Source organism: Mesoplodon mirus (assembly GCF_964341445.2).
Source record: "Mesoplodon mirus genome assembly, chromosome: 4".
Classification (NCBI taxonomy): domain Eukaryota; kingdom Metazoa; phylum Chordata; class Mammalia; order Artiodactyla; family Ziphiidae; genus Mesoplodon; species Mesoplodon mirus.
The window spans coordinates 178,483,653-178,496,319 of record NC_138979.1 but is presented as its reverse complement, the minus strand read 5'-3'; the positions used below and the strand labels follow the sequence as shown (position 1 = coordinate 178,496,319).

The following is a 12,667-nucleotide window of genomic DNA, read 5'->3' as shown; positions in this document are numbered from 1 at the left end:
CTCAACAAGGTGTTAAAAGACGCTCCCAACTAAGCAACACTCTCCACCTCCCTGCCAAAGGCAAACTGAAAGCTTATAGCTAATAGGCTACTCTCTGAAATGCCCACATGCTTCTGCTCTAACCAGTTGAGTTGTAACCAAGAGTCAGCTGTGTTTGTTCTCACACCAGTTTATCCCAATTTACTTGATACTGCAATTACATAATTAAGTATTACATAAACATATGAATGCAAAGACAGAGTCGTTTCTATGACAACTAAATTGAAAGTTTTAGAAAAACTCAACACAGATAAGTTGCCAAAGGAAACTGCTATTGAATTAGGAAGAACAAGACAACTTGCAAAAGCTGAGTAAAAAATAATCAAAAAAATCTAAGACAGGCTTTCAGACTGCTTCATAAGCATCTTTAAATTCTCACTCAACTTTAAAGCTTCCCTGGTGGCGCAGTGGTTAAGAATCCACCTGCCATCGCAGGGAACTTGGGTTCGAGCCCTGGTCCTGGAAGATCCCACATGCCACAAAGCAGCTAAGCCCGTGTGCCACAACTACTGAGCCTGTGCTCTAGACCCTGCGAGCCACAGCTACTGAAGCCCGTGTGCCACGGCTACTGAGCCCGTGTGCCACAACTACTGAAGCCCACGCACCTAGAGCCCGTGCTCAGCAACAAGAGAAGCCACCGCGATGAGAAGCCTGCGCACTACAACAAAGAGTAGCCCCCACTCGCCGCAACTAAAGCCCGCACACAGCAACGAAGACCCAACGCAGCCAAAAATAAATAAATAAAATAAACAAATGTATAAAAGTAAATAAATAAAATTATAAAAAAAATTCTCACTCAACTTTAAAGAAACCTGAATGTGACATTATAAATGCATTATGGGAGTATTTATTCAAGGAAAAGGATTATGAACTGTATTAAGCAGACCCATACTCAAAAGGTAGTGGGCCTACAACAAAAGATTAGCAAACAAATGTATTTTTTTACACTAAAATAAAATACTGAAAGTATGGATCATTTTTATGACTCCCCACATTAATATTAACCAATTTGGGGTGATAAACTAACCAATTTATCCCAACTGTGAGGGATTAAAAATTGTGATGTGCCTCTCCAGCACAACACTCGAGAAAACCGGGCATGCAATCCTGGCTACTCAAGGCCAACACACACACACAGTCTCTGTCTCTGTCTCTGTCTCTGTCTCTGTCTCTGTCTCTGTCTCTCTCTCTCCTCTCTCTCTCTCTCTCTCTCTCTCTCTCTCTCTCTCTCTCCCCTCTCTCTCTCTCTCTCTCTCTCTCACACACACACACACACACACTCTTTCTCTCTCTCTCACACACACACACACACACACTCTTTCTCTCTCTCTCACACACACACCCCGTAAGCACCCCACCTCACCAAAACAGTACTAAATGACAGGTGTTAAAAAAAAAAAAGAAATCAAAAGAATAGTAAAGGCAAAAGAAATGTGGAGATACAGAAGATCTTAGAAATAAGGGCATACAAAGGAGATTTTCACACAACTTTTCCCACTTGCCAAGCAAATAGGACAGGTAGTCTTAAAGATAAAACAACCAAAAGCTAGCTGGTAGCAAAGTTCTTCCTCATGACCTCACTGCTACCCTGTGCTAGTCTTGAATGCAAGAGTTCCCAAACGTGATCAGCAATAGCCACAGTTTACAGCACTTTTATTTCCAGATTTGGCTGCAGATTCTCACTCTGTGCTATCACTAGGGGGAGCACTTACTCCTGTTTTTTTTTTAAAGGGGAGGGTGGCTGGGGAGAGAAAGAAAAGAGAAAAAGTTCCTAATTAACGATGTACTTTATCTCATTGTCCCTAAAAGGCAAAGGGCGCAATGTTTTAAAACTCACAGTGCAAAGTGACAAACGGTTTTTAAATGACTGTAAAAGTAAGCAACATAAAAGTTAGGTTAGGTACATTAACCAATCAACACATTTAACGCATAATATAAATAGCAAATATTGCTTAAACAGGCCGACCTTATCATCAGTTTAAAATAAGTATATGTGACGATTCTGATAAATGCTATTAGCAAAGGAAGTTAATAGATATCTACCACAAACTTCAGTTGATATACTTTACTTGCCTATTACTTTATTAAATTATTAGGAGACAAAATTAATACCGCTATCCTCTCTTAAAAGTTTGTAATGTACCTTGAGCACCTAAGGAGTAAGGAATTAGGGACATGGCAAAGGAAACAGAAGGGAATTAATATTAATTGGGTACCTTTTTTGGTGTTTGGGGCTCTACACATAATACAACCACCTTGGGAAACAAGAATTATTATTTTCCACTTTGCAGATGAGAAAACCAGGATTTAACAACCATAATAACTTGCCCATGGTCACGCAGATAGTAAGTGGTAGGACATAACCTAAATCTGTCTGATTCTATTGCCTACAATACAAAAAAGTCAAAAGTTGCTTAATTCATCTGGCACTTAGGTCATCTTAAGATAAATAAACTCACTTTATTCCATTAAGAGGTATATATTTATATCATAGCACAGAACAAAAAAGGACCAAAACAGCAACAACAATAAAAAACAGCTTACCCTCTAAGAGCTTACAGTCTATTGAAGACAACGTATGCACACACACAAGTTAAGGAATACAAAGGTATGCAGCCACTAAGTGATATGGGAGCTCACAGAGCCTGAGATCCCATGTAGTTTCAGCAGTTAGGAAAGGCCTTATGAAAGAGGCAAGATTACAGCTGGATCCTGGGGATGGAAAATATTGGAGAGGTATAACGAAAGGTATTCCAGGATGGGGAAAAGCAGAGTTAAGGATGAACGTGATGTATCTGAGTAACAGTGAATAAGGCAGCACGACTGCTTCAAAAAGTGAAGGACTGCGTGGAAACAACCCGAGTGTATGAACAAACAAAATGTGATATACTCCCACGGTGGAATACTATTCAGCAGTAAAAAGAAACAAAGTACTGACACGCTACAATGACGATGAACCTTGAAAACATTATACTAAGTGAAAGAAATCAGTTACAAAAGGCCACATATTGTATAATTTTACATAAAATGTCCAGAATAGGCAAATCCATAAAGAAAGAAGGTAGACTAGTGGTTCCCAAAGGCTGGGAAGATTGGGCAGAAGTGGGGACTGACTGCTAATAGGTACAGGGTTTCTTCTGAAAATGCTCTAAAATTGATTGTGGTGATGAACACACAACTCTGTGAATACATGAAACCACTCAACTATAAATGGGTGAACCATATGGCATACGAACGACACCTCAATGAAGCTGTTAAAAAGAAAAGTTGAGGGCCTGGTGAAACATCCCATTGCAGAGCTAAGGTGGAGTCACTTATGCCAAGCTTGAGGGTCTGGAATTTATCTGACAGGCAACTCGAGATATGTGAGTAAAGGTTTACCTAATGAAAGCACAGTGTACAAACTTAGGACCCTTCTCTAACAAAATTATTCCTAAAATATACACCAAAATCACAAAGAAGAGAGAGAACTAAAAGAAGATACTGTGATATGATTCTGACTAAGCCACAAGCTGTGACTATTAGGAAAGTTGTTTTGTTTCAGTGCTAAATGCCACAGATGGGTATATCAGCATCATATTTATGCAAAACCACAGAATCATCTTTGTCAAATCTTCAAATACTGTAATGTTCTAAACTTAATTATGAAAATAGCATTAATAATTGATCTGCCATATTTTAGGGTAAGATAATGAACAGTGTAATTTGTTTTTCATTGGACAGCAGTCCAATATAATGCTTTTTTAGATACTAGTTTCAGTTTAAATGCTATCAGAACCTCCACTAATATAAAGCATCTCCTACCGATACTTATACATTTGACTCTAAAATCTAATGTAACATAATCTTCCAAAATAGATTTAATGTACAAAAATAAGAGAGCTCCAGAAACAAATCTGACATTCAAAAGCAAAGAGGAAAATTCTGGATATTAAATATCCAAAACAGAGGAAAAGGTAAAGCACTCAAAAATAAACCTGAAAATCATAGAGGAAAAAAAGGACTCAGTATTAGATTCTACAGCATTGGGAAGTACAAATAGGAAAAAAAAGGAATAAATTACATTTAAAATAGAAGGCTCAATACACGAGAGAAGAGGCTTTAACAGCTTTAACAGAGGCAAAGTTTGGAACATGTCCATAAGACAATCCCACACCCTCTCCTGAATCCCAGGGAAGAAAGAACCCTTCAGGCAGGCGTCTTGTTATCCCTTCAGAAGCTGGCCTAAAGGTGAAATCCCGCTTTCCCCCAGGAGGTGGTGAGATGGTAGGAATACAAAAGAAGAACTCAGCTGGAGAGCCCACAAACAACCAAACTAGTGTTTGCCTTTTGAGTCACCTTGCAAACCTCCTTCAAGGTAGATGAGCCACTAGAAACTAAAGGAGATATCAGATCTCCTTTAAAACTCTCTTGCCTAAGAATGAGAGGACCCATCTGCCTCTGTAAGGGCTTTGTCAGTTCCAGAACTGGATGAAACGTACGTTCTTTGTCTGAGAAATTCAAACAACTTAGACGACCTGGTTCGCTAACAATAAAAGCAAAATAGAAAATAAGCTATCCTAAAAAAGAAGCCTTGTCACTGATACCTAAAATAAGGTATCTGCTGTCGCAAGTAAGTAGAGCAAAACTCTCTATTTCCTCATTGTCAGCCAGCATTTATACGGAGAGAATTAAGTAGAAGTAGGCACTGACTTCAAGTCATTAACTGCTGTATGCTAAAAGAAGCTTATCCAAATTTTCACCAGTTGTCTACCTGCTCCAAACAAAAGAAATGTGGGAAAAGGCAGATGCTTACAACTACTGTTCACCATATTGGACATGTTAATCATTAAGGAATAAAGTACTTCAAATATTACACAATTATTAAACTAAGTTAAAAGGCATATTCTCTATGAAACAGCAAAAACACATACTCACATACTGTTAATGCATACATAGATAAAACCATTTTCCTTTAAAATAAATAGGTAGCTATACACCTGAAACTGACACAACATTGTAAATCAACTATACTCCAATGAACATTTTAAAAATAAAATAAAATAAAACAAATAGGTAGAAACAATGAGAGCAGGCTACCATAAATCACCAAAAGATGAGGGGAAATAACCCCAACATAAGGTCTAAGATCCAGAAACATTTTAAAGTAACAGAATTATTGAAGAGAATGGTCTAAATTGTAAGCATGCTAAAATTCTGACAAGAATAGAACCCAAGATGTCACTAATAGGCTACAGAATAATTAAGAAAATGGAAGTCAAGGAGAGGAGACTTTTTTTTTTAACAGGGTCATTCAGTGAATATCATGGGACTAGAAACGTGATCTATAAAACAAGAAAGAAGAAGAAATTTGCCAGCACCTGAAACCGGCAAAGTAGACCTGAGCTAAGGAAACAAGGATCACAAATATCCCAGGAGGTAAATAACACCAGTTTTCAAAATCTGATTCCAAAAAAAAAAAAAAAAAGCGAAAACTAATTTGCCAAAAGGGGGGAAAAATGTGCAAGAAAAAAATTTTTTAAATGTACACAAAATGCCTTAGGAAAATTTCTATTTCTGAAGTATTTTTATAGATATTTTCACTAATGTTCACATCAGCTTTTAAGAAGTTAAATCCACAACACAATTTTTAAAATAATTGAGAGAAATCTTCTAAATATTTGTAATAACCATTTGGCTTAAGCAATTCTGTAGAGCTTGTAAGATGAAACTTAAGTGAGAGTAGGCGCAATTAAATTTTAAAATCTCTCAGGCAAAATTATAAAGTGCACATAGCAGAAGTAATATAAACAGGATAGCCTGAGGGGAAAAAATTGAACTACCATATTTGTGGATTCTTTTTCTGTACAGTAAATAGCATATAAAGTTCATACTCTGCAATTAACTTAAAATTAATCACTGGATATTCTTAAGTCTCATCTAAATTTATTGGATCTTATGCGAGGACAACCAAAGCTGCAAGATTTTTTTTTTAATGAGATTCAACTCAAACCATTAGTTGTTCTGCTCCTCCTCCAAGCAATATTCTCTAAGCTAGGTATCTGATTTGATTTCGGTTCTCAAGTTCATAAGTCCATATCTAAATCTTCATTTATAACATAATTAAGTGCTGCGCATGCAAAAGTACTCTGTTCAAGTGGTTAAGTAAATCTGAACAGAACCGTAACATGACATTTCAGAAATCATTTGTGGATACTGCCACAGGAAAAGCAGCAATTATCACAAAAAGACTTTATGAAATACCTGAGCAGATAAACAGCCCTTTCAATATCACTGAGGTCTTCATCAACTGTCAATCTTTCTATTTCTTCTGGTGTCTGTCAAGTGTAAAACACAAATTATGCACACAAACATCGGATCGGTCTTGCTTCCAGGGTCCCTATCTGACTGAGTATGGACTAATGAAAAAGTTTCACAATTAAGTGTTGTCACTGAAAACTAATCAAGGGTCTGACGCCCTCAAACCTCAGACGTCTCTAACTGTTGGGTTTAGGTGGTGGAGTTTCGGGGGTTGGGGGCTTTTTTTTGTTTGTTTACTCTTCTAGCTTCTAGATTGAAGCCTGAGAATCACATTGTGGCTTCAGAACCTTGCTGAAATCAATTGTATGTATATATATAAAATATATACATACTTTTAGTCTCTAATATCTAAGACTGTTTCGCCAGCATTTCCATCCCAGGAAATGCTTAAAAGGGGGAATGAAGACTGCAGCCGAGGGAGAATGAGAAAGACGAAATCTGGAGTGGGGGAGGGAAGGGAATAAACTCTGGGACTGGAAGGATATCAAAGATTCGAGATATTGTGGCAGGTGGGAGTGAAAAGAGCTATAACGGGGGGCGGAGGGGGTGGTGGTCGGTCACTAGTTTTGCCAGCAGTGAGGGCTGGAGCCTCTGGGAGGCTGGGAGGAAGATGACTCTGCGGGGTCGGGGAGCTAGCGGGAGGTGGGGGGCCTAGTGAAGGTTGACTCTCTTAAGGAGGTTGGGGAGCAGGGTCCCAGCTAGAGTCCTGGAGGGGCTGGAAGGTAAGAACACGTGACTCAGGATCGGCACAAAGGGTCGAGAGGGCTTTGAAGACCCGTAGCAGGACGGCTCTAGTATGGGTGCTAGTTGGGAGGTGAAGGGAGGCCCGGGCTGACTTGGGGACTGGGGGACCGGAGCTCGCTCTGATGGGGGTGGAGGGGGATGGGATCTGGGGTGTCTCTGGGAGAGGTAGGGGAAGAGTCGGGGCCGTGTAGACTGAGAAGTGGGACTGGGGCCTGAACCCGGGCAGCAGCACCAGGGAGCCAAAGCGGGGGGAGGGGGAGCCCCAAGGAGAGGAGGCGGGATAAGCGGGCTGCAGCTGCGAGGGGCAGCTCCTGCAGGGCCGGGGTAAGAAGGACCGCAACCGAGGGGCTCCGGCTGTGAGAGAGGGACGGCGCGGGGAGGACGCCGGGCTGGCCCGAATGACAGGGGCTCGACCGGCCGTTCCTGGGGGGCGGGTTGGGGAAAGGGACCGGGGCGGGTTGGGCCGGGGGAATAGAAAACCGAGGGCGTTCGAGGGATCGCGGGCTGGTTCCGGATGCCCGTCCCTTGGGCCTGGGGGTCCAGGCTGGGAGAACCCGAGCCACGTCGAAGAAGGGGGCCCGAGAAGGGCCGGGTTAGGGTAACACGGCGGCCGGGGACTGGAGGAGGACTGGGGGGCCAGCAGGACTCCGAGAGGGTCCCGGGCCGCCTCGGGGAGCGGACGGGCTGGGGTCGGGGTAGGGGCAAGCCGCCGGGCGCCCTGCGGGCAGTTCCTCCTCCCCGGGGCGCACCTTGAGGCTCCGGCGGACCGGCCTCTCGATGATGGTGAGCTCCTGCAGGTCCTCCATGTAGCCGAACAGACTGTTCTGACTGAACTCCATCGCGGCGGCGGGCGGCGGCGGATGCATGGACCGCCGGGCCCCCTAGCCGCCCGGGCCGGAGCGGCACCGGGATGCCGGACGCGCGCAGCCCCGCGGCCGCCCACCAGCAGGACTTTCTCCCGCTCTCGGCCGAAGGAGCCGGGCGAGAGGCGAGCAGGCGGCGGGAGAAGGAGCGCGACCGCCGAGGGGGTGGGGCAGCCAAGGTGAGGGGGCGGGGCAGCCAAAGCGAGGGGGCGGGGTGAAATGCGCGGGTGGGCCTCGGGGGCGGGGCCTGAGTGGGTGGGGGGTGCCCGCCTCAGCCCCGCCCCCTCCCGGGCGTCGCGTGCACGCGGGCCGGACGCAACTGCCGCGCAACGTCGCGGCGGCCCCCTACCGCTCTCGTCTCTCTGCTCTTCTCTCCCCTTGCCCCGCCCCCCGACAGAGCAAGCCCGAAGCCGCGGCGCGTGCGCAGAGCCTCCCACTCCCTGCGGCCAGTGGAGGAGGAGTGGGGTCGGTAGCCGGGGGCGGGGATGCTGAACCAATAAGAGGCGAAACAAAGGAGAGGGAGGTGGGCTGGGATCTTGCTTAAGTTGCTAGAATTATCATGCGGTTATTCGTGGGACCGCCCACCCCAGCGCACGATCTGTGGACGCGAATATCTCCGTAACTCTCTGCTCTATCCCTGAGGGAGGGGTGTGTACCCAAAATAAGGAAATAGAACTTGGTGTGTGCGGGATTGATGGGGACGGGGTGCATGGGCATACAGTCCGGGAGGCGTTAGCATGTGGGAAAGGCAGCCGTCAGAAAAAGGATTCCTGGAGAGGAGACGCTTAAACTGGATCTTAAAACAGGATTTTTCCAAGAGAAATAAGAGTAAGCCCATTTCGGATTGAAGCCTGGGTGTGTTTGGGTTGTAGGAAGTGCAGGCAGAGTAGAGCTTGAAGTGCGGGGAACCGAGTGCTTGGCAAGGTAGAGAGGTAGGTCCTTTATGGAAAAAAAGCCCAGGTCTGGGCAGCCACGCTGAGTTGCTTGCATTTGATTCTGTTAAGAGTAGGAAGCGATGGAAGGGGGATTGGGGCCATTTTGGGGACCTCAGCGACAAAAGTTTTGTTGATCATACTCTTCCCTCCTAAGAGTCAGCAACACCCAACTCTTTTTTATTTTATTATTTTCCACTCATTCCCTCTCCACCCTCCCGTTTCTCTACCCCCCATATGCATTCTCTCTCGTTTAAGATATGTCCCAGTACATGTATATGTCCTCGAAAGATACTGCTTTTAGTTTAAGTATCTATTTTTAATATACACGAATGGTACTGTGATAAGAGCTCATTCTGTTTCTTGTTTTTCCCCTCAACATGATGTCTTAAAGATCTGTCCGTGGGGCTGTGTATACCAGAGGTTCATTAATTCTGACCACTGAAAGTATTTGATTTGCGCGTCTAGCACATTTTACTTACCAGTTCATTAATCAATGAACACTTAGGTTGCCAGCAGTTCCTTGTTATCACAGACAGTGCTGGAATGGGTATTACACGTGTCTCTTATGGACCATAAGAGAGAAATGGAGTTGCTAGATCATGGAGTCTACACTGCTTGGTTTCACTCTGCCATGGTACTCTCCAGAATGGCTTTGCCAGTTTGCACTGCCACCAATGGCACATGAAGATAGGAAGGTTCCTGTTTCTCCACTTTATACGCTAACATATGTCCCAATTTCTATTAATCTGACATTGGTAAAGTAGTATCACATTTTAATTTTCATGATTAGTGATAACCACTTTTCCATATGCTTAAGAGCCATAGAGATGTTTTTCCTTCCATGAACTACCTGCTACATCTTTTGCCTATTTTTCTGCTAAATTTCCTATTATTTTTCTGAGTGAATTTTAAAAGTTTCTTACATATTCTAAATATTAATCCCTTGTCAGCCTTGGACACTGCCAGTATCTCCCAATCTTTCTTGCATCCTTTTAACTTGGTCTTTGCTATACTATAGTGTAGGGGAAATCCTTAATTTTGATGTAGCCAAATGCATCCAATTTCAGCCTTGTGAAGAGTGCTTTTGGGGTCTTGTTTAAAGATCTTTTCCTATGCGTGGCTGCAAAATATTCTCCTACATTTTTCCCTATTTTGCTGCATACTTTTACCTGTCACATGTCTTAACTCATCTGAAGTTCACCTCGCATGTACTGCAAATAGGAATACAATATTATTTTCTGTGCATGCTGAGCCAGTTTTCCCAGCAGTACCCACCAAACAATCCATCTTTTCCCCACCAAGATGTGACGGCATCTGTGTTGTAAGCCAAGTCTCCATAGACACCTGTCTCTGTTTCTGGGCTCTCATTGCTCTTCTGTTGATCTAGATCTGTTCCTGTACAAGTGCTACACGGATTTTATTGCTATGACTTTGTTGTATATCCTAATATCTGGTAGAGTGAATCCTCCCACTCTTCGCCCTTTTTCTTTGTTTTTTTTCGATATTGCCTTGAAGGTCAAAGCAAAAAACGGTCAGGCGTTACCCCAAAGCTGAAAGTCAGGTTTTCTGATACCTACTCCACTAAGGAGAATTCAAGGGAAAATGAAAAGGGGTGCATCTTGATGGGATCAGGATGGAGAAGAAGCAAAGACATGGTGGAGGTGGTTTTCCTTAGCAAGTACCTTGCAGCCTCCCTCTTCTGTCAGTTTCTGAAATTTTCTTCCTTTTCCCCTTGATTTGTAGCTGCTGCTAAATAATACTTGTACGCTTTACCCTGTCTCAGCTAAGAAGTGTTAGCTCATATTTGAATTTTGTAACAGCATCCTCTGAGACTTGATGACATTCTTAATGAACAATTGATTAACTACACAGACACAGCTTTCATGGGCATGAGGTTGGTGAAGGGCACATAGTCCATTTGAACAGTTGTGCCTGCTATAGTTACCACCCTGTGGTGGAAATAGCCCACCTTGCCAGGAAACCTGAGTCCCAGTCCTGGCTCTGCCAGTGACATGCAGTGGAGTGACTCGTGGAGCCCTGTTTTCCTTATCTGAACTGCTTTGTTACAGCTTGTCTCAATGTGTCCTCAAAGCAGCCCCGTGAAATGCAGAAGAGATGCACCACTTTTCCAAATTTATAGATAAAGAAACTGAGGCTCAAAGAAGTTATGTGACTTAGGCTTGAGCAGCTAAGGGAAGCTAGATTTATGTATTTAGTTTGTTCATTGAACAGTAGCATGGTGGTTGGGTGCATGGACTTAGGATCCCAACTGCCTGGGTTCGAATCCTGGCTCTGCCATTTCCTATCGTAGGAAAGGTACTTAATCACTTTGTCCCTCACTTTACTCATCTTTAAGATAGAAATAATAGTACTGGCCTTAGCATAAAGTCATGTAAGTATTAAATGAGGTAATATGCATACAATGCTTAGAGATATTCCTGGTACACAGCAAGCATTCCGTGCTTGCTATTATTATTATTATTACGACCAGACCAGTGTTTCCCTGTACCCAGGTTCAGAAAAGATTAAATAAATTGTGCTGAATTGGTTGATTATTGTGGGAAGCAGAATAATGCTCTCCCAAAGATGTCCATATCCTAATCCTCTGAATGTGTGACTGTGTTACCTTATGTGGCAAAAGGGACTTTAAGGATGTGACTAGTTTAAGGATTTTGAGGTGGGAAGATTATCTTGGATGATCCAGATGGGCCTAGTGTAATCATAAGGGTCCTTATGAGTAAAAGAGGGAGGCAGAAGGGTCAGTGTCAGAGGGATGTGATGCAGGAGAATCTTGACCGGCCATTGCTGGCTTTGAAGATGGAAGAGGGCTCAAGGGGACAACTTCTAGAAGTTGGAAAAGGGGAAAAAAAAAACTTCTCCTAGAGCCTCCAGATGGGAATGCAGTGCAGCCCCTGCTGACACCTTGATTTTAGCCCAGTGAAACCCAGTTCTAAGTTCCAGAGCTGTAAGATAATAAATTTGTGTTTTTCAAGCCACTAGATTGGTGGTAATTTGTTACAAGAGCAGTAGGAAACTAATGTAATTATAATGCAATAATGAGAAAAATATTTAAATTAGATTTCTACCTCAGACCATAGACAAAATCAATTTCGGGTGAATAAAAAAAACTAAAGACAAATCTTTCAAACTTTTGGAAGAAAATACAGAAGAATAGTTTTATGACATCAGAATAAGGAGAGTGTTCTTATACAAAACAAAAAGCACATACTATAAAAGTGATAAATGTAACTGTCTTAAAATTAAGAACTCGTGTTCATCAAAAGACACAAAGACAGTAACAAAAAAAACTATAGACCGGGAAAGGATATTTACAAGAAAATAACCAAAGAAGAATTGCTGTCCAGAGTTAAGAATTCCAAAAAAATCAGTAAGAAGACAACTAAATGGAAACATGAGCAATATATATACAATCATTTTGCAGAAGAAGAACCGCTAATAAACCTATGAAAAGAAGTTCAACCTCATTAATAATCAGGGGAAGGTAAATGTAGACACCCACCAGAGAGGCGAAAATTTTAAAGTCTGGCCGCATCAGGTGTCTGAAGGATGTAGAACAAAAGGAACTCTTGGACAGTGTTAGTGGAAGTGAAAATTGGTGCAAACACTTTGGAAAATAATTTGGCATTAACTTGTAAAATGGAATTCACCTCTTCAAGGTATGTACTATGTACCCTAGAGGAACTCTTTGCACACTTGCACAAAGAGACATGCACAAGAAAGTTCACAGCAGTACAAATTATAATTGCAAAAACCTGGTAACAACTC

General features: G+C 42.8%; 1 protein-coding gene across 2 annotated transcripts in view; it reads right to left on the bottom strand.

The window, feature by feature from the left end:
* PPP4R4 (protein phosphatase 4 regulatory subunit 4) overlaps nucleotides 1-7,949 on the bottom strand; it is a gene marked incomplete at its 5' end in the record, with an annotated part of 122,353 nt that extends 114,404 nt beyond the window's left edge. For both annotated transcript variants that reach the window (XM_082618679.1, XM_082618680.1), the window contains 2 exons: nucleotides 6,283-6,356; nucleotides 7,833-7,949. In XM_082618679.1, the coding sequence (XP_082474805.1) occupies nucleotides 6,283-6,356; nucleotides 7,833-7,949 (191 nt within the window). The remainder of the gene's footprint in view (nucleotides 1-6,282; nucleotides 6,357-7,832) is intronic.
* Between the last annotated feature and the right edge of the window lie 4,718 nt (nucleotides 7,950-12,667).